This window comes from Ammospiza caudacuta, chromosome 3 (genome assembly GCF_027887145.1).
Source record: "Ammospiza caudacuta isolate bAmmCau1 chromosome 3, bAmmCau1.pri, whole genome shotgun sequence".
In the NCBI taxonomy this organism is placed as follows: Eukaryota; Metazoa; Chordata; class Aves; order Passeriformes; family Passerellidae; genus Ammospiza; species Ammospiza caudacuta.
Window position 1 is genome coordinate 86,364,911 of NC_080595.1, and position 22,826 is coordinate 86,387,736.

Genomic DNA, 22,826 nt, shown 5'->3' on the forward strand with positions numbered 1-22,826 from the left:
GGCATACGAAATAGAAATATAAAACAAAAAATAGAAGCAGAAGAGAAAAAAATGACAACAAAATAATGTATGAAAATGAGTGTGTTTTGATTGAGTCAGCTTTGGGCTTTCCTGCAGGACGGAGTGCAGGTAACTGAGAGCGGGAAGTTCCATGTTAGTCCGGAGGGATTTCTCACCATTCGCGATGTCGGCACCGCCGATGAGGGGCGCTACGAGTGCGTGGCCAGGAACACCATAGGATACTCCTCTGTCAGTATGGTGCTTAGTGTAAATGGTAAGATACATGACTCAGTTTTGTCCTAATTGTCTAACATGTAAGGTGAAACACAGTTGTCGAAATACTAAATTAGTTATTTTATTCATGTGTCTATTTTCCTCCCATGATTCTTTCTTTTTTTTCCCCCATATTGTGCTAAGATGGTAATATCATAATAGGAATATCCCTAGGTGTTAAGCTCCAAAACCAGATATGCTTTGGGCTCAAGTTAATCTTTCAACTTTCTTCCTGAGATATTATTTAGAGCTTTTAGAATTTGCTAGTCAAATACCCAGTCTAAATTTTAGAAATAACTTGACTAATGTCTTCTGGCATCTTCAAAGGGACACTTACAGCATGTCATTGAAAATTAGGCTGCAACTATTGCAAAACAGTTCAGGAACATCATACAGACCTCAAGAAGCTAAAAGAGAAAACAGAAAGAAAAGGAGAATATTTGATCTTGTTCTAATTATTTGAAAGTAATAATGGCAAATAATAGTTATCAATTATTACTATGTAATAAATGGCAATAAAGCAGCAAAAGAAGCTAAGGAGATGTATTTGCTACAAAGATTGATCCTAGTGCTTTTCTGACTCATTGACTAAACTGATTTTTCAGTTAAATTTTCATGGAAAATTAAAGAAATTGTATGATTTCTGTGTCTCAGTAGGGAATATGAGACAATATTTTTGTATTTTCAAAAGATTAATATAGAACAGTAATTTTTTGGTATTTTGAAGATTAGTGTGAAGATATCTTCAATATATTGGATATTATTTCCCAGTGTTATTTGGGATGTTGTGTATTTTGTTTACTAAATTGATAAAAATCTATCTCTGACTTTTCTAATGTATTGTTTGCCATGGTATCAATAAAACTACCATGTTACCTGTCTTAGGTTGCTTTTAATAGACTTTTATATTTTCTTCTATGAAATATATTTTTTGAATAATCTGTGGAGATTATGCATGAGAGAAAAATTGTAGGGCTGGGAATCATTCAGTAATAAGTTTCCATCTACATGGAAGAGGAAGTCTATGAAAATCAGTTCATTTGGCTACTCTGGAGATGCATAGCAAAAACCCATTTTTGTTTAAGAAAGGTTAGCTAGTTCTCAAGTCACTAAGAGTGCTGAAAAATGAAACAATGAGATGAAATAAAACCCCAGTGGAAATGAGTTTTATTCACTTAGTGCAGGTGTAAATTGATCCTTCTCATCTGCTGAAATCAGCAAACTACAAAACTACTTATTAGCAGATTTGCAGTACATAACTGTAATATGGGTAATTTCTTTTAAACTATAGCACAAATAAACCTAAATTTAGTGAAACTACACTTAATTAATCTGCATTCCATCTGAAGCCATAAATGAAATTTCTCCTTCAAACTAGTGGGATATGAGATACTGTTTTGCTGTGGCTACTTTAAAAGCTGATGCTGTAAGAGGATCAAGGAGGACAAGTGGACAGATTTTAAGTACTGGTTAATTGCTGTGTAGATTGTATTTATAATGGCATAGCCAGAAAATACTAAAACCTCGCTTGCCATCATTTCTTTTAAACATTCTTTTATGAATGTTTCTAAATCAAAAGACTTTCCTAAGACTGAGACCAAAAAAAGGCAAGTGTATAGAAGCTGTGAACAGGTTTTGCTGACTGTGTTGGATAATATTTTATAGATCCTTTCCTTGAGCCATTTTCTTCTATCCTTTTCCATTGTTTTGTATGAGTCATTCCCCCTCCCTGCCCAAATTAAAAAAAAAGTATTGTGGGAGACTCTTACAAGGAGCTTTAACTTCTAACGTTTATCAGTCTAAAAAAAGAACTGCTAGCAATAAATAATCTAAACAAAAATCAAGTACAGAAAAGTTAACATCTGACCAAGGTTTATGATTCAGCCCACGTATACCATTAATCAGAAAGATAGCCCTGCAAGGAAACACCAAGTTTACATCTAATGTAGACAGCACTGAGGAGGGTAACCAGCCACTGGATTTCTAAAGACTGCAATTTTGCATTGTTTACATCATTCAAGGCACACAAACATGCTGAAGCAGCTGAAACTTAAGATTTAAACCTGTAAATGCCATTTCTTCCTAAAATAAGTAGCTTATCTGATAGTGTTTCTGTATGGTTGCTATTGAAAATGAAGCTGTCAAGCAAGTACAGCTGGTAATTAGGATGGATCAGGGACTACTGCCCTCAGGCAGTGTGGAAAGGGTCAGCTGATTTTGGATGCTGGGAATATATTGCCAAAAGCCTGAGACTGGCCTCAGGGCACTGAAAGGGGCTTCATCTGCAGCTATAGAGTTCCAGGGACTGTTTTATTTGATGGTATAGATGGTTAAGTTTGATTAAGTGGGTCTAGACTATGAAACTCATGTAGAGACAATTTAAGCTGCCACTTAGGAAGGAATAATGAAAAGTTGCATAGGGAAAAAAAAAGAAATAATGCAAAGCTTATAAACAACAGTTTTTATGTCAGATGATTTTGTACATCTGCTGATTTTATACCAGTATATTTGCTTTGGACTTTTTCCCTGCTTTACCCTTCTTCCTGTGTGACTTCTCCAATCTAAACACACTCTGGAAATTGTTAGCTGTTGCCCCTGGATCTGGTAGTTCTTAGTTTACACTGAAAGGAAGGTTATTAGTCCTATGTAGTTTGTACAAACATCCAGCTGCAACAAAGCACTGTATAAAAAGGCCTAAGCGTTATTGAGTTTCCAGTGTTGTATATGGTTGTTAAATAGCATTTAAGCATGTGAGGTTTAATCTAGTATTAAAAAGATAATTGTAAAGTAAATTGATAATTGTAAAATAGGAAACAAAAAATTGTAAATAGATAATTGTAAAGTAGGAAAACAAGTAGTGATCTAAATTAAAAAAACATTTACTGCCCTCTAAAATTAATCTGCGTTGCTTATTATACTGAGACCAGGAGAAGAATAATGTTAATTTATGTTCATTCAATGATGTAAATGATGCTTATTATGTACCACTTGCAGCACATTCCTGTAGGCTCTTTAAGTTCTTACATTGAATTCAATACAAATTCAGAACTAGCTGAAATCAAAGGGGAAATCTGCATTGATTTCAGTGGTTATAGATCAGGCTTTTGATACCAACACCAGAAAAAAACCCTTAATAATTAATTTTTGATTTGGACGCCTGCATTTGAAATTGTAGGTCTAATTAAGGGATGGGTAAACACTGTATGCATTTATCTTTATCTTGGTTTTGAGTTATAAGCTAGATGACTTTTAAGCTTAGGTTAACTTCTGTTTTAAATTAATTTTTTTCTACTTTAATATGCCTTGATAGCATTCCAAAATGGTTAAGAATTTTATATTTGGATGAAGTAAGACTTAAAGAACAAGGTTTACTTTGTAGAACTGAAATGATGTCGTGTCTAGACTGTTTTATGGATGTATCTTTTTGTGTGTGGCCATTTTTGCAATAACATGTGAATTCCTTTTTCTCTAGTTCCTAATGTCAGCCGAAATGGAGATCCTTTTGTACAAACGTCAATTGTGGAAGCAATTGCAACTGTTGACAGAGCAATAAATTCAACACGTACACATCTGTTTGACAGGTATCTCCTTTTTTATTTTTTTATTGAGAAGTCAGAATTAATTTTGTATATACTAGAAATAATGGGAGATTTATTAAACAAGAAACCATTTTGTCACTTAAAAGGCATTGTTAGTGTCTGGTTGTTTCTGAGAATACTAACAGTTTAACATGTAAGGATTCTTATTGTTCATACACTCCTGCTCAGATCTCTGTTCACTGCAGCAGTTCTTCTGCTGAGATAATGTACATTAAAATGTTACTAAACATTTAATTACTACTAAATATTGAATTTTTTATTATTTTATTGAATTTTTTTCTTCTTGGTTTGCCTTCCATTTTGAGATGAGTAACCAAGGTATGTACTAATCATGTTGCTGAACATTTATATGATTTATGTAGTGTTGTTGTTTTGTAACTCCTGTGTACACTTACTATTTCTTTCCAAATTATCTATCAGTCGTCCTCGTTCTCCAAATGATTTGCTAGCCTTATTTCGATACCCAAGGGACCCATACACTGTTGAGCAAGCAAGAGCTGGGGAAATATTTGAAAGGACCTTACAGCTTATTCAAGATCATGTACAAGATGGTCTAATGGTTGACCTGAATGGAACAAGTCAGTATTCTTTCCTTTTTTTCCTGTTTTGACGTGTATTTGCCTTTATAAGTCATTATACTTCAGGAGACATTAATTTGCTGAGGTTTGGTCCCAACTGCAGAACCATTACATTGAAATCAGTGAAGTATTTGACTTTGCAAATCTTTACCAAATTCCATCCTTGGTTTGCACATTGTTCACTATATAACTCAGCTCTCTGAGTGGAGTGTTTTTTCTCATACTGGCATATTAGGAAAAAGTTCAGATTCTGATTCTTCTGCTGGCTGAACTTAGTATAAGTGCATAATGGAAGTGCATAATGTATCCTGTTTGTTAATTCTCTGTGTGTTTATTTATTAGGATCATTGCTCATAGCAGAACAGACTTTTCTGTTGCATGATAAAAATAAGTAGTGTTTTGTTCCTGTTTCTTTAAGAAAAACCTTTTAATATCAGCGTGCCTTGGCAAGGAGAAAATATGACATAACAAGAAGGATTTGTATACCTTACAAACCAAGGTTTCTGCATGTACCACAATAGTATTCAAAGAATTATTTGCTACTTTGTAAATGAGTGTCAAACTAAGCTAATTGCTTTGTTTAACACTGACATGATGTAATGAGAAACACAGTTCTTGTTGTTTTTTATAACTAGCAAAAAAAAGTGTGATGTTTAATTTCTGCCTTTTAGGTATTGGATTCCAGTCAAACTCATGAAGTCCAGCTGGAGTACATACAGCTAATGTGTGTAGATATATGTGTGGATAGGCTTGAAACATAGGATTGAGGCATTTGGAAATAATGATAGAGTTTTAGGAGAGCTTTTGAGACTTGAGACAGAGCCAAAAACTACACTGACAATCTAGAGGAAATACTTTTACTCATTATATTCTTTTTGATATTTATAATTGAGTATTTATTGTAACTTCTGAAAACTTTAGCACTGGCCATGAACTATCAAGTATTTATAAGACCAAAGCAACAAGCTTTGTGGTGTACTGTCACATTTGCTAGTGAAAGCAGCTTGTTACTCATTATTAGAGCTGAGTAGATAATTCTTGATGAATTGTTTACCACAAAACCTTACTCAAAATTCTTTGAAGGCTGATGTATTATAAGAGCCACCCTGTTTGGTTTGGTTCTCTGATTAGATGCATATGCAAGAATATTGAATATATATGCTATAAATATACAGTACTAGCAATATATAAAATGTGATGTGTGAGAACGGGTTGACTAGGATTCATAATAGTGAAACACCTAAGGTTTACCAAAAACTGGTATTAAAGCCTATGGATATTAGTTAATAAAAACAAAAGTAGGCAACTTTCGGTGATACTGGAAATTCTCTTACTTTTCAGACCTACAGTATCCAAAGAAACCTGGCTTTTAGGGAAACTTGAATAATAAAATAAATCTGTTTTCATTTAAATTGGCCAATACTCCAATTTTTAATAGCAATTTTTGTCCTTATTTCATTTTATTTTGAAATACAGAGCCAAATGAAAGGTGTTATTTAGCACTTTAGTACTGAGAACAGTTGAGAAACGTGACCGTTTCCTAGTCAAGAGATTTATTTTTTTTGCAAAACCTTTGAATATCCTAAGGAAAGACTATGTAGCCAAATTCTCTTTCACAGTGCCAGACTGTGTAACAAGGGGAATGGCCATTAATGGAAGTTTTGGTTAGATGTTAGGAAACAGTTTCTCTCCAGAAGACCAGTGCAGCACTGAAACAACTAATCCAGAAAGGTGGAGGAGTCTCAGACTTCTCAGTTTTTCAAGCTTCCTGGACCAGTTATACAGGTATCTAGTGCTGGAAACAGCTCTACTTCTAGCAGGAACTTGGTCTGGATAAGAGGTCATTTATAATCAATATTTCTATGACTTTATGAAACATCTTTCTTGCTTCAAAAAAAAAAAGTTAATATGTGAATTGAGCTAGGCAGCTTCTAAGCACTGGAAATGCCCAGCACCCAGCCATTTAGAGAGTAGAGGCAAAGCTAGTGCCTATAATGTGAGAGGTAATTAAGGATTAGCAACTGGCATCAGAAAGCCAAAATCTAATCCATCATAAGACATTACATCCCACTTGAACTTCTAAAGAGAGAACCTGAGCCTTTTATTTTAAATTTGTACTGAAGGTCATTCCATCCGAAAGGTTCACAGTCGAGTTTTGCTCGCAACTTGATTTCAGAAATCGGGGTGGCAATCAGGATAACCACAAATGTTTATTTGAATGAATAATTATCATAAGCAAACAACTCCATAATGAATGATGATAATTTAAACAGCAGTGTTATTATAAAGAAGATAAGTTTTCTGGGCGCAGTTCTAGAGTTAAACTGCCCCAGTAGCCAGGATATGTTAATATGCTATCTATCAATTCTATCCTCAAAGTGTGTATTTTGCTGCATTACCCAGTGGCACTTAAAATTTTAGCTCTGTGGTTTGTTTTTCTTTTTTCCTAGTGTGGAATATTCCATAAAATAGTTTCTGTATGTCTACACGAGCATGTTAGCTTTGCCTAATGCAAGCACTAAATCTCTGATATCTTTGCTTTGACTTGCAAGCCACATGGAGTACTCATAGCCTGAGGCTGAGAAAACAGCTTCCCTGGCTGAGCAACCTTGAGTTGAGCAACCCAGTCCCTTTCAAGGCAAAGACAAGGCTGGGCTTTAGGTAGTTTGTTTGCAATTGCCCTGCATTGTGGAATTTGGCAGAGAGCCAGTTGTGCCTAGCACATGTTTATGTGTTGAATTTAAATGAAGACGATTGTCTTTGCAGGCACACTGGGACTGAGCTCAGGACTAAAAATAACATTTCCTAACTGTGTGCAATTGACCGATACCGACCCCTTGCAAAACTGCATTCAGTTCATATTTTTGAGTGCTTGCCGTCATGCTGGGAACTCCTGAAGCCTGTGGGAGCACAGTACCCCTCTACACTCACTCATTTCCTTCTTTCTTTTTGCCTTTATACTGTTTGTTTGGTTTTATTCCTGACTGCAAGCTTTCCAAATCAAGATCCTTGGTGGTGTATGATGGTTTCTACTTAGTGAAATGTACATCTACGCTGCCAAATACTCCACCTCCTGGACTTTTTCCTGGATCCTGGAACCTTGTTCATCCACGCTCTATATCCATTAGTCACTCATGGTGTGCCTTTTGCTTTGGACTAGCGGCTCCTTTTTGAAGTTGTTCCCCCTTACTTCCCTTGGCATGATTTGTGATAGGGTCTTGAACAATGTGAATTCTTTTCAACTTAAATGAAAAATCAGGCCCAGGCCCACATTCAGTCTAGGGGCACAAAGTAAAGATTTTCTCAAGAAAGCCTACTGGATACAGTAGGTATGGTATGCTTAGTAGGTATGCTTACTCAGCAGCAAAAATTTTACTTTACTGAGACATTTCTCTTGATCCACACAAGTTGATAATGTAGATGTAACCAGAATTTTCCCCCTTGAAATTAAATTCAAATGTTACTAAGTAAAAATCACTTTTACAATGATTCCTAATAGGCAGCAAGGACAAGGCACAGGCTGACTTTTCTACTATTTGCAGTCAGCCAACACAGTACTGGGACCTGAAGACCTTATGGTCTTCAGTCCTTCCACATGCCATCATACCATAACAGAGATCATGCAGTACATAACCTTAGTTAGAGGTTCTAAAAACATAACTCCAATGAATTACAGTATATATATTTTGTCAGTATTATTTTTCTGTGAACTGAGAAAAAAATACAGGAAAATGATAAGTATGTTTTAGTCCCAGAGGTGAATGGTGTGGATTGCAGAGGGAATCTGTGCCAAATGCTACACAAACACTACTTTTGTATAGAAACTCATCCAGGATAATGTGAATATGAGTTACTCCACAACATTTTTAGTAGAGATCATTCCACATTTAGCTCTATTGCTGGTGGCATTTTACTTTTTCATTGATTTTTTTTCTTAAAATCTGCAACTTTCACTGTAATAAAGCAAAACAAAATAGTATTGCTCAGTGAATAAGCAAGCCTCAAAAGCTAAAGTCTTGAAGTGCATTTAAGTGTTGCTGACATTTTTAAAATGCTTTTAGTAATATGAGAAAAATGTTCTACTTGTCTCAATATGAGGCTTTTCTTTCTGAAAATATCTCTGCTTTCCTAAGTGACCAAAAAAGTAGTGAGCTCCTCTTGTGATCATTTTGTAAAAGTTGTACTTGAATTGGCATTTTAGAAAGTTTCCTCCTGACATAGTGGTTGTGAAGTTGTTCGAATGGCCTAATACTCACATATGCATATATGATTATTGCTATCCTTATCTAAAAATAGGGATGTTTAATCTGGTGGGAAATGTAAATAAAATAAAAAACAAAATAGCATTTCAAATACATTCATGATCTGTGGGGGGACTATGAGTCTATGAATTCTCTGATAGTTTTCTTTCTCTGTTTTCTCTTTCAGGTTATCACTATAATGACCTTGTATCCCCACAGTACTTGAATCTGATAGCCAATCTCTCAGGCTGTACAGCCCATCGACGAGTGAACAACTGCTCTGATATGTGCTTCCACCAGAAATACAGGACACACGATGGAACATGCAACAACCTTCAGCACCCCATGTGGGGCGCTTCTCTGACAGCTTTTGAACGTCTGTTAAAGTCAGTGTATGATAATGGATTTAATTTGCCTCGGGGAATTGAACCCAGACGACTCTCCAATGGCTACGCGCTCCCAATGCCTCGCTTGGTTTCAACTACTCTGATCGGCACAGAAACCATAACTCCTGATGACCAGTACACTCACATGCTCATGCAGTGGGGTCAGTTTCTTGACCATGACCTTGACCTCACCGTGGCTGCGCTGAGTGAGGCCAGGTTTTCAGATGGTCAGCATTGCAGTTCTGTTTGTACAAATGATCCTCCGTGCTTTTCAATCATGATACCACCAAACGATCCCAGAGTTCGAAATGGCGCGCGCTGCATGTTTTTCGTACGCTCCAGCCCAGTTTGTGGAAGCGGCATGACATCTCTCCTGATGAATTCTGTGTACCCACGAGAACAGATCAACCAGCTGACTTCGTACATTGATGCATCCAATGTGTACGGCAGTTCAGACCATGAAGCACTAGAAATCAGAGACTTGGCAAGTCAAAGGGGTCTTCTGAGGCAGGGCATTGTACAGAGGTCTGGCAAGCCCCTTCTTCCATTTGCCACTGGCCCACCAACAGAATGTATGAGAGATGAGAATGAGAGCCCAATACCCTGCTTTTTAGCTGGTGATCAGCGCTCTAACGAACAGTTGGGTCTTACCAGCATCCACACATTGTGGTTTAGAGAGCACAACAGAATTGCCACAGAGCTACTGAAACTCAATCCTCACTGGGACGGTGACACAATATATCATGAAACACGCAAAATTGTGGGTGCAGAAATGCAACACATAACATTTAGCCACTGGCTCCCTAAGATCTTTGGAGAGGTAGGCATGAAGATGCTTGGCGAATATAAGGGTTATGATCCCAGTGTTAATTCTGGCATAACTAATGAGTTTGCAACTGCCGCTTTTAGGTTTGGTCACACACTCATTAATCCTTTTCTGTATCGACTGGATGAAAACTTTGAACCTATTCCACAAGGCCATCTACCTCTTCACAAGGCATTCTTCTCTCCATTTCGGATTGTAAATGAAGGAGGCATTGATCCACTTCTAAGGGGATTTTTTGGTGTTGCTGGTAAGATGCGTGTCCCCTCACAATTACTCAATACAGAATTAACAGAAAGACTCTTCTCCATGGCACGTACTGTGGCTTTAGATCTGGCAGCTATGAATATTCAGAGAGGCAGAGATCATGGAATTCCTCCCTACCATGATTTTAGAGTTTACTGTAATCTTTCTTCAGCTCAGACTTTTGAAGATCTGAAAAATGAAATTAAGAATCCTGAAATCAGGGAGAAACTTAGCAGGTGAGCCTGAGGTGAAGAAAAAGTCAATTATCTAAATGTGCATGCAAAAGCCTTATCTGAATGTCTTATCTAGAAAAAGATACTTGCTAAGACTTAATGGGATTTTTAAGAAGCACCCATCAGTACCAGAAAATAGATGTTAACAATTTCCACATTCAGATAATTTCTCTACTTCTGCATCTCTATGAACAGTAGGAATATATACAGTATATATACTGTAATACATACTGCATGTGTTCATGAAATTATTAATTTGAAATGCCTAGCTTTGTAAATGCTGTTAAATATGAGTGCTATTTCAGTGTAAGGTCATATTAAATGCCAGCTTCATGCAAATATTTAGATGCTTAATTCCATTAATTCTGTACAGTGAAACAATTGTCAGTATTGTCCACTGTACTATCATTGGACATCCTTCACTAGCAGTAATCAGTTCTTCTTTTAGAGATTCAGTGTTTGAAAGTCTACATCAACCTGCCACCCCTAGCTTATTTGCTTAAAATTAAAGATAATTAGTCTCAGCTTTAGTAATATAAAAAGAGTGTACAGAAAGAGTGCACAGAGGCACAGGAAAGACAAACTATAAAAAAAAAAAAAACATTTCTAAGAAATCAGAACAAAGGTGCTAGGAGAAAATAAATTGCAGGCTAGACACGCAGACCCACCTGGTGTGTACAACCTGTGTTGCAGGATTTCTTGTGTATACACTCACAGCTTGTTCACAAAAGATGTAGTGCTATCACTACATTTTTTCCTGTGAATTATTTGTATCTCTTAGCTTCACCATGTAATGATTATTTTGTTAATATAAAATATTTGTTATTCAATACTTGTATTTTTCAATTTATAGGTTGTATGGCTCCCCACTGAACATAGACCTATTTCCTGCCCTGATGGTGGAAGACTTAGTTCCAGGGAGTCGACTGGGGCCAACTTTGATGTGTCTGTTAAGCACACAGTTCAGGCGTATTCGGGATGGAGACAGGTACATTAAAATACCATGGAAACCAAAATGAATTTTAACTTAAGGATGCTTAATAACAGTTGCAATGTCATGTTTCCAAAACAAACTGTACTTTATCTTCATTTATGATTTTAAAATACATGTGAAAAGATGAAGAATACATGTTTAAAACATGGCTAGAAGCCATGATTCCTTATTAATTCTGTTACTTTTTGTGGTGAATGTCATACTGACCCCCAAAAACATAACAGCCAGCACATGTTGAGTTTCCTTTTGCTAGGTATTAAGTCACTTGCCTTTTTGAAAAAGTGCATGATGCTTCTCTTATTGTTATTGAGTTATTTTATTGGCAAAGAAATTGTGGTTGTTACTTAAGCATAGGTTGGAACAGTATTTCTATATATAACCCCTATGCATACTACAATGCAAGCAGTCTGAACAGTAAGCTGTTAGAATCAGTAACTTAAGAAATTTTCTTTTCCATTTAAAGCTTTCTTTTTATGGTAATGTATTATTTATATTTGCTATTGATAACAGGCTTTTAGCCCTTTATGTATGAAAAACGAACTATTTGAAACCATACTGTTTACTTCTTGAATATAATTAATTAGCTAAGCATGTATGAGAAAGTCTCTGAATCAATATAGTAATGAAAAAAGTTTAACAGAAAAAAAAATCACTGGTGAATTAAATCATCTCACTTATCTTTATAGTCAACTAGAAATAGATTGACTGTTCTTCTAATCTCAGCAATTCCATCAAAACTTTTTCATGACCATAAGAAGGTTGCCTAAAGAAAGAAATTATGGTCATTCAAGTTTCTTACTTAAAAGAACCTTTAACTTCATAGTCTGGTGGCATTTTATATGTCCAGAAATACTCAAGTCATCAAAATGAGAATAGAAGAGAAATCAAATAATTCCTTGAAGATTTCATCCCTTTCAGAGTGTCAGCATGAGACCAGCTAGTGCTGAAGTGACACCAGGAACCAAGATTTTTTGCATTTGGATCAGTCCCTTGATAGAATGTTCAGAACAGGATTTATGAGATAATTCATTTAATTCTGAACACAGTATTGAAATATCTTTGAAAAACTGCCAGTTGTTTCTTTTCACTAGCAGACTTGTCTTTTCTGTGAGATTACAGGTTATGGTATGAAAACCCAGGTGTGTTCACGCCTGCTCAGCTCACTCAGATCAAGCAGACATCTCTTGCCAGAGTTTTGTGTGACAATGGTGACAACATAACCAGGGTACAACATGATGTCTTTAAGGTGGCTGAATTCCCTCATGGATATAGTAGCTGTGAAGATATTCCTAAACTGGACCTCAGAATGTGGCAAGATTGCTGTGAAGGTCTGTATAGAGGTGGATTTGGGGGCAGTGAAGTGTATGTAGTTTGTTAAGTGTCTACTTTATTTTAAGAAGATATTATACTATTTTGGGGGTTTTGTTAAGATATTACAAATTGTAATCTGAAGCATAGCCCCTGTTAAGTGGGAAATCATTCCATATTCTATCTTAAATAACCACTTCATAAAAATGACATTGATTTGAGCTTTGCAAGGTGTAGATAATTGTTTACTTGGTTTTTTCTTTTGTGGACAAATATTCTTGTTCGTTGCCATCTCCTTCAAAAGTTAGGAGCATGGGGTAATTTTTTTTTCCTGAAAAATAAGCTTTTTTTCTTCTAAAATAGGATTTGTTTAGCTGCATGAAGCACAGGACACTGCTTGGTGGCCTGTTTGTTGGCTTCTATCTCACAGATTTTCTGCGTGGCCTCTCTTCAGCCATCGTCACATCAGAATTCTCTGCAACTGTTACATAGTTAGAATCCATTCCCAAGAGAATCTTCTGGATCGTGCAGAATGATTTTCAGTAGCATCAACAACAAAATGCTTCAGAGGACGATGACCTCTCTTTCTTGAGATCTCCTTGACAATGTTGTTATCTTTTTCTTTGGACAAAATTCAAATGGCATGCCCAGGCTGTAAAAGTGTATTCAGGAATTTTGGGAACTCTTACTATTGAGAAATTGCTGTCAAACAAATTCCTAGTATGAAGAGCCTTGCTCTTATTTCAGAGGATAAGGGTAGTATTGGTTGATATTATTAGAATCTGATCATTTCCCTAATATATTTGATTACTAATACCTTGTAGATTTGCTGATGAAAGGTATCCAGATCTGTGTTCTTCATCTTTTCTACTGCTGATTCTCTTGAGTTTACTACTGCTGAGTAGGATATTCAATATTCTGTTGAAAGACATGCATGTGTAAAGAACTGGTGGATTTCATTTTTGAAAGAAGTCATAATCTTCCACTAGTGTCTTATCTATTTAACTCTTTTGGTAAAATATAATTGTGCACAATGACAAGTTCTTTTGCGATACAGCTCAGAATTTATTGCAAAAGGTAAAAGTTAAACTGATAGAGGATGTCTCTTCAGTCTGCTACAGATACAGTAAATACTGAGGGAGGATTTACAGTCATGTGACTGTACCATGAGAACAAACTCAGATATCACTCATAATTAAAAAGGTAGATAGAGATTTATTATTCAAATTTACTGCATAACTTAGCTTTTAAACTGATTACTGTATTGTCTTATCCAGTTAACAAGTCTTTAAAATAATCACTCTCTAAGGAAATTCTTCCTTGAAGACTGTTCAAAATGTCAGTTATCAGTGTGAAACTAACAGAAATAAATACTTTCATTTTCAATAAGATCTTGTACAGTATTCCCCATATACAACATCCTTCAGGCCTTACTCTAATTTTTACAGCTTTTTTTAAAGTTACTTGGGGGTAAGTTACTTGGATGTTTTGAAACAATGTTTAAAAAACAGGTTTGCCATTCCCAAATTAATGATAATAGTTTCTAAAAAGCTAGACATTGTTGACACATTGTAATTTTAATACAAAGTCTTCCAGAAAGTCTTCAAAATTTCCCTGGCATATGCCAGAAACATTGGGAGAAAATCAATTATCACTCTTTAAATGCTTTACCATAAATAAAGCACATTCTTCAAATTCAGGATAAGTTCTCTTTGCCATGGTTCATGAAGCTTGACAGACAGTTTCACAAATACATATTTTATATTGATTTGTAAAAAAGATAAAGCTGTTCTGAGAAATTATGTGTTGATTCTCTAAATGTTATATTATCACTGAGCCCTTTAGAACAGATGTTATTTTTGGAAAGTCTTTAGAGTATTCTTGTGTTCAACAACCCAGTTTGCACTTTCATTTAAGAAAGTCGCTACCAGAGAATACCACTGGATGCAGCACAGTTAGACAACTGTCCAGCAAAAGTAAGGGTAAATAAGTACTGTTTTATAAAAAAATTCCTATTTGTATCCCCTTTTTCTGAACTGCTGAAGCCTTGCAGGGGTTAATGAAGAGAAAGTGAAGTATGTGTGGCTTGAACTGCTTTCTTGCACAGATGAATGATGGTGACGTTTTCTGTGGAATCCAGTTTAAGTAGCTGATATAAAAAATTTCTTTCCTTCCGTAGCCACTGTTTCTCTGAGGTGGGGCATACACTCAGGAACAGCATTTTGAGTTGAATACATTAAGGGGGTTTGTTTATTTAAATTTATTATTGTTCATTATTTAAAAGGAAAAAAAAATTTAATCCCTCTCCAGATTTAAAATGCTTCTAATGATTTTAAAATTTAAATTATCCTAAGTTTAAATTTCACATACAGAAGATTGCTCATTGACCTTTATGTATGTTTCATAAGTGACCCATGTGTTCAGCTGTTTCAGCCTGGTTAAAAACACATCTGGTTTTGTTGTCCTTCCTGTTTTGTTAAAAGTCAAAATGCTTTTCCATATGAAGAATAGAAAAATTTCTTAGTTATAAAAATCTGCATTGTAGATTTTTAAATAATGATAGCATTTCCTTCTTATAAAGCAAAGAATTATTCCTCTTTATAATAATAAAAAGAACAGATTGACTTTAGATTTCAATTAGCAAATCATACAACAGAATTACTAGTTTATTATGGCAAAAAGTAGGAGTTCCACTGAAGTGCAAAAGTTTTCTTCTGTCTTATTTCACTTTCTATCTTTCTTTGTCCTGTCAGAGATGATGAGTAATTGCTGGATTTGCTGCTGCTCTTTATTTGTGCAAAGAGCACTCGAGCTTTAAATATTTCAAACAAGAAACTTTTGGTGCTTTATTTCAGGCTCTCTAGTGCAAGAAGTGTACTTTGAATTTGTTTTCTTTTTTTAAAGTAATCAGTGTAGGTTTTCATGATTACTCAAATGTAAATCTTTAAAAGTTTCACACTTTTTGGTTTTGTTTTGTGGAGTTTTTTTTTTTTTTTTGTAAGCTGAAGTAAAAAATTTCTTTAACCTTTTGTTTTATGTCAAAACCCTTGAGGTTTCACATGGACCCAGGAGGACAATGGACAATGACCCTGGAGGAAGTGATTCAGATAAGATGCAAGTCATCCTTATAAGTGTAAACTGATTTGGAAAGATTTTTCTTAACTATTTCTCAGTTAGTGAACAGCCTATCTCCTCTGTCAGATATTGTTCTTTTTCTTTATTTGTTTGTTTAATTCAGGAATACAGCCTTATACAAATTATGATCAAACATTTTAATCCCACTGAATTTCATTAGAAGAGTTAAGATACATTCTTAATCTGAATGCTTTCAGTATATTAGACCTATGTTTATGAACTCTTGTATTTTAAGACCAAAGAAACAATTATGCTTTCTATTGCTTCTCTACTGACAACATTAATCTCTTATTATGCACTTCTCATTATGTCCTTTAATCTTCAACGAGAACACTAAACAGCACTGGGCAAAGCACTAAATTCTGTGCTTTATAGTGGAAATAACTCTTTAAAATGTTAACAGAAATCTCTGTGTGAGACTGGAAGTTCTCTTTTGACTAAGGATATTGTTCACCAAGAACTCCCAAATGATGTGATTTATGTCTGAAAAGATTTTGTCTTTACCCAGAACTTGTATGCTTTGGTCAGGTCATATATCTTTGCTTTCTATGTTCAAATTATCTTTGTACATTTAAATTTACATTTAAAGATAGTGTCTGTTAGCTTAGTAACAATTCAGTCTATTCCAGGCTACTAAAATTAAGTTCCATGGTCTATAATTATAAAGACGTCATCCTTTTTATCTTTGAGTGGAAGTATTTAATATAGCCCAGTGTTTTTGTATGATTACAAATTTTACTGAGAGAATCAGTATTTTTATTTGTATTTCATCCAAACCAAAAATATTTTATCTTTCTCAGGTATCTACGATCCATTAAATACAATTCTCCATTCATAAACATAAAATAAGGAGACAAGTTATGACATTGCTTTGTCTTTGCTACCAGGAGTTTCATGCCAGTAGTTGCCATCCCTTCCAAAGAGCAACAGGAAAACAACAGGCCAAAACATTGTGTTTAAATTCAAACTCCTGACTCAGTTGCCAGATCTGTCCAAGTTCCACTGCTGGCAATAAAGAGATGTCTCTGGAGGACAGTCAGGCTGCAATCTCGCCTTATGTCAGTGTTCATTGACTCTAAGATCAACATGGGTGGGAAAGCATCCTAATGGAATTGTCTCAGTGATTTCTACAAATCTAGGCAGCTGAAGGATATCCTTCTTTTCTATGGACTGTTGCTGCCTTTCTAAGACACTCTTGACTTCACAGTCTGGTGAGCAGGACAGTTCCTAGGGTCTTTATTTGAAAAATTTCCACGGATTTTCAGTCTGTCTGAAATTACTTTTTCTTACTGATTTGTATTCCGAAAGCTGCATATTTTTGATCTTCAAAATCCCCTAACTAGTCCTATTTAATTTTTCCACTGGAGAGGTTGGATTTGCTTTGGTTTGGTGTCAAGAACCTAGTGTTTCTCCTTTATCTACCTGAAGACCATCCAAGACCTATTTACATCATGAAAGTGTGATATGTTTTTAAATATCTTTAGTCTTATCATTAGCTATATATTATCAAACTCGACATTTGCTTTCCCAACATTTGAACCTTCTAGTTCTGGTAATAGACTGATCTTGAAGCTCAGTCTGTGAGCTGTGAGATAAACTACAGAAAACATCTTTATTCTTAAAATTCCCCAGTATATCAGCTGGCGGATGACAACTGATGCAGATGTTACTTCATCATCTGCCTCCTATACATTTTCCTTTTCAGATGTTTAACTAATCTTTTTACAAAAGACATCTGTTCTGATCTGAGCAGAGTAGTGTAGGATTTCAGACCACCACATTACATTTTTGGAGGTGTTCAATTTATCCTTTGTTAGAAAGTCTTATTCAACAGAAGAAATTAAGATATACTGTCCAATGTGAAGGGTTGTGGCCCATTTTGGCAATAACAAAAGCAACTGTTTTGAGTTAGGGCTTCATTTTGTGTGAAAAGTTGCTTTCCTATGTTGTGCAATTTTTAAGTAGCTGCTTTGTGAAAACATCTACTCAAAAAAAATCATTTTACATCAGATATTTTTAGTTTCTCCACCCTTTTACTGGTCCCACTGGCATGTCTACAAGTTCTTAATACAAATGCTTACAGTAAAAGCAACCTAATTCACTACAATAAATCTTGGAGAATCAAACTAGTATCAAATAGATATATGTGCTTTGCTTCACATTTCCTCAGTCTTTCAAGTTGTTTTGTTTAAATCTACTGTTAGATTAATTCTAGATGGCCTAGATTTTGAGGAGTGGTTCACAGAGAATTAAGATTGCACTATAATTCTCCATCAGGTTTTTTATTATCCAATTTATGTAATAGTTGCATTTTTTAAACCTCATGGGAAACTGGATTTTCTAAATATATGGACATGGCTGCCATATACAAATAGAAATGCCAATTTCTTTATGGAAAGGGTTTTATATATTGGAACAGGCTGGCCAGGGAGGTGGTGGGAGGGTCATCATCCCTGGAATTTTTCAGGAAATGACTGAATATGGTATTTAGTGCCATGGTCTAGTTGACAAGGGGGTGTTTGGTCAAAGGTTGGATCTGAAGATATCAGGAGTCTTTTCCAACATAAATTATTCTGTGATTATTTGTGATTCTGTAAATGGATCAACTTGACACTTGCAGTGTAACAGTAGCTAACTTCTGGGAGATAAAACTGTCCACAGAGAAAAAGAATTCTTAGGTCACTTTTAAACATTCACTTTTTCTGCAGAAAATTAAATGGTATATAGCTAATTAAATGGGTATAGCTAATCTGGGGAGATATTGGTTAAGCTGGGGAGGGGGGGAAGCAGAATTTCAGGCTTTTTTAAAATTTATTTACTGCTACTGCTAAGATATTCTTTATTAAGAATAAAGTTTTTAAAAAAAAAGGAGAGAGAAGGAATTTCTTCATTTAGGCTGTCTGAAAGCTGATGCATTTTGTCCTGCACCTCTCAGCAGTGACATTCCTCCCTGTTTTACCTGAAAGAGAAACCAACAACATGAGCTGGTAATTTGGCACATTGGCATATTTGAGTTTTGAAAAACTCAGAAAGTCAGATCTGTGTACTTAAAGCTGCCACTGAACATATGATTCTCATATTTACCAGTCTAAGGTGATAAAACCTTCCCAAGATTTCAGACCTTTGTTTCTAAGAAACAACCTAAGAATGAAAAAAACAATGGGCCATTGTGTTATTGTACAAAAAAAACCCCAAAAATCTGTATTATGTAAGATGACTATAGCAGTTACTAAACAAAGGAGGATAGCAGAAACTTTTCACATATTGCTTTCAAGAGAAACCAGAGACTTTGTGATACTCAGGGAAACTTTAAGCAGCACATTGCTTTGAGGAAAAAATTCCCCTGACCAGAATTAGTTCATTCTTCAGGAACCTTTCAGTATGATCCTTTTTCTCACCATACTAAATATAGAAGTGTCTAAGGGTTTTCAAAAATGCCTTCATGCCAAGCCTCTTACAGACACATGGGTCTGTTCCCATCTGAATGAGTTTACTTTCTGAGTGGACAACAAGGAGGTTATGTGGGAAACAGCAGAACACAGAAGAAGAATGAACAATATGTTGGCAGCAAATAGCATGTAGTTCTTTAGTGGGTGTTGTTGTTACAGGAGGAAAGTAATGCATTTATTAAAGAATGGGACTAACAGCAAGGAAAGCACAGGGAAGGGGAATTGTGGATAAGGTGTTCAAGAATGATCTGTAGATATTGGTTTTGATCTGAATTTTTTTTTTGTCAGTAATCCTCTTCTTTTTTTATGTCTTAAATGATATTAAGCCATTAAGACAAACATAAGTTTTTCCTAACAGAGAAATTATAATATTTTAATATACATAAAAGTTCAACACAATTAAGAGTAGTCCAAGATACCTATTTTTTTGTAATCAGAGCAACCTTCCATTTATTTCTCCAGTTGCTCATTTAAGCAGTGTTTATAGACTTGAAACTTTTGCAGTAATTTGTGTTAATACTTCAGGTATTCAATCTAAATTCCAGAAAAATACTTTATAAATATTACCGAGATTCTGATTTAATTTGTTTTGGTGCAAATGAAGAGAAACGTTATGGAAAATTACTCCTTCCCACGTTCAGTTGCTTTCATGGCTAATTCTGCTAATACCAGACTTAGCTGAGAAATGCCTATGGCGTCCTTTATTTAGACTTTCCCTTTGGTTTTAGCAGACTCTGCTTCTAGCAGTTGATCGTGTAGTTTGTTCCTGCCTCAGCTTGGCCCATTATAACTTGTAGCTTTAAAGCTTCTGTGAACAGAAATGAGAAAACTTCTATTTTCTCATTGTCTCCTCTATCAAGCGCTGTTGCAGTTTTATTTTGTTTTGCTTTTCTGTCTTAAATGGGACTCTTTCCAAATACTCACTGTGGTTGAAAGGCTAAATAAAGTGAACTGGAAGAAAGACATTCTTCATGCTGCCAAGATCTCCTCTTCAGATCTTAGGAGAAGATTTCTGTCATAGCTCATTTTCAGGCTTGAGATTTTTGTTCTGTTGTGGAAGGAGTTTAGGGTCTGGTGATACATTCAGATTCCCCAGATTTGGAAATCAGTCTCATCAACCTATAAAGCATGTCTGCAAATTTGGAATTAAATTGAAAATTCTCTTTCAGATGGCAGAAATAACAAGTAATAATGGCTGGGATAGATGAAGTACCCACAAAGCGGTTTTTCTGTCATTGTTTTTCTTCCTATGTAGCTGCCCTGTTTGCCCAGAAAATAATTAAAAGCCAAGAGAGTGAAAATTTCAGAAGTTAAAAGAATAAAGTAGCACTATATGGGTTTGTTAAAGTTGTGTTTATTCCTTTGTTTCACACTAAAAAGCTGGTCTGTGGGTAATCACATTCTCTGCATCTAACTAGCTTAAATATTCTATCACTGAGATTTATTCATCTGCCATCAACCAGTTCCAGAGGGATGAGACTGAATGTATGACTTGCCTTTACCAATACAGAAAACACTGCCAAACCATATTAATATTGTAACTGCTGAAATATGCTGTTGTTTATGTGTAATTTCTTGTCTGTTTTCAGACTGTAGAACCAGAGGACAGTTTAATGCATTTTCGTATCACTTTCGGGGAAGACGTTCTCTTGACTACAGCTTTCAGGAGGACAAGCCCCTGAAGAAAATGAAAATGTCCAAATCAGTAAGGTGAGGCCTTTTTTAAAAAAAGAATTATAAAAAAACATTTTTTTTCAAAATGGAATGAAACTGAATGATTTCTTTGGGAGCACATGCCACTTTTTTTCCAGTTCCTGCTTTCTCAAGTTTATGATTGATGTGTTTTATTCTGACACTTCTGCATATCTGCTAATAATAAACCACTTTTTTTCAAGCTCAAATTTGTGTAAAACTCTTTGTGAGTAGTATAAGTATAGTACTTTCATTCTTCCTGCAGTTTTCATGAAAAAAAAGTCACTAATGAAGTGTAATTTGGAGATATGAAATGCCACATTCCTACAGTGCCTGCAGTAACTAAATTAATCTAAATTATTTCATTTCCTACTTGGACCTTCTAGATTTTCCTGTAGAAATAGGAGGATACCAAGTGGTGATTTCAGTTGCATAAAAATTTGTGATAATGATAAGGATTGCTCCTGGGCCCAAAATACTTCAAGCAGGAATGGAGAACAGCAGTGCTAATAATATTGTTTATAACTCCCGAATCGTCAAAATATAGCAAGGAAGTTAATCACAGTTTCAGTCACAAATTATCAGCTGTACAGATCCTTGCCCTTTCATGGGAATGAAAACTTACCTACGAATTAGTGACATGAAATGAGTTCTGCTCAGACCATTTCTTGTGAGGATCCTTCATGATGAACAAATTTGAGACACCTGAATTACAGCTCTTTCTATTCAGCATGCATTCTTTTAACAAATAAAACTTTCTATTTGAGTGATGATGATGATGATCTAGCAGAGTGTACCCACTCTGGCAAGAAAAGCATCTAGACAGATACATAGAGAGGTAAATGAATTTCAGCAATTTCAAATACTCTGGAGGTGTTCTAGTACTTGAAGGAATACTATGATTATGTTCCACTCAATTGAGAGGAATCTGTCCCAAAATAAAAGATCCTTTAGGTGTTAGGATTTTAGACAAGAGAAGACAGCAGCTATGGATAAGCTGGTCTATAGATAATATGAAAAGGAAGGTTCCTTTGAAGTAATCCTTGAAGAAGGATGTTTTATCCATCTTTGCAAAGGAACTGCTAGAAAACTTTACAAAACAGCAATTGACTTTTTAAGGGTGCGTAGTCCCATAATTCTAAAGTTGTAATAGGAGTAAAATTAAGTCAAAATGAAAGCAAGAAAAAAAAAACCCTTACATTTAAGTACCAGCTCGTTTGACTGTGTTTCAGTCCAATTACTAATTAGGACTACAAAATAGTAGATTTACAATATTTCATTTGTAGCATAAATAAAGCTAGAGCCACCTCAGTCACTGAACATTCCCATGAGTTCTCATGCTCAGTGTTGTATTTAAATTGCATTTGTGTTTTTTTCCTCCTTTTTTTTAGCTTCTCATTTTCAATAACTTGGACAGGTGGGGAAGATTAAATATTTTGTTACACAATAGCAGCTGGTTTACTTGAACTTTGGCATGTTATGTTGTTTAGAGTTCTTTTTCTCTAATTTAGATTAAAAACTATGGGAAACTGAGTAGCTTGAACCCCTGCCAGGAAGTGCTGGTTTAATTTATGCAGTAAGATTATAAATCCTGAGTGCTGATATATGAGAATTTCAGTTCATTCTTTGGGTATCCCTTAGCACTGGAGATGACATGCTAACCAAATAGTAATGCCTGTAATTATTAATGGATTCAAGAATCCTTAAAAAAGTAAATGGATTCAAGGATCTTAATGTAATAAGAGACTTAAAAATTAGTGTTATCCATACTTTTGAATGCCTGTTTATTCAAGTGGTACCAGATAATATATTGTTAGTTACAGACAGTTCCTTTTGTTACTCTTTCTCATTAACAGATTGAGTTGATTA

At 35.2% G+C, this 22,826-nt stretch overlaps 1 protein-coding gene across 1 annotated transcript in view; it reads left to right on the forward strand.

Moving 5' to 3' along the window:
• The window catches only part of PXDN (peroxidasin), an 81,794-nt gene that overhangs the window by 53,674 nt on the left and 5,294 nt on the right, over positions 1 to 22,826 (forward strand). Inside the window, exons 14-20 of the mRNA XM_058801765.1 lie at positions 118 to 274; positions 3,746 to 3,854; positions 4,293 to 4,450; positions 8,879 to 10,382; positions 11,233 to 11,367; positions 12,493 to 12,701; positions 20,855 to 20,975. Of these exons, the coding sequence (XP_058657748.1) occupies positions 118 to 274; positions 3,746 to 3,854; positions 4,293 to 4,450; positions 8,879 to 10,382; positions 11,233 to 11,367; positions 12,493 to 12,701; positions 20,855 to 20,975 (2,393 nt within the window). The remainder of the gene's footprint in view (positions 1 to 117; positions 275 to 3,745; positions 3,855 to 4,292; positions 4,451 to 8,878; positions 10,383 to 11,232; positions 11,368 to 12,492; positions 12,702 to 20,854; positions 20,976 to 22,826) is intronic.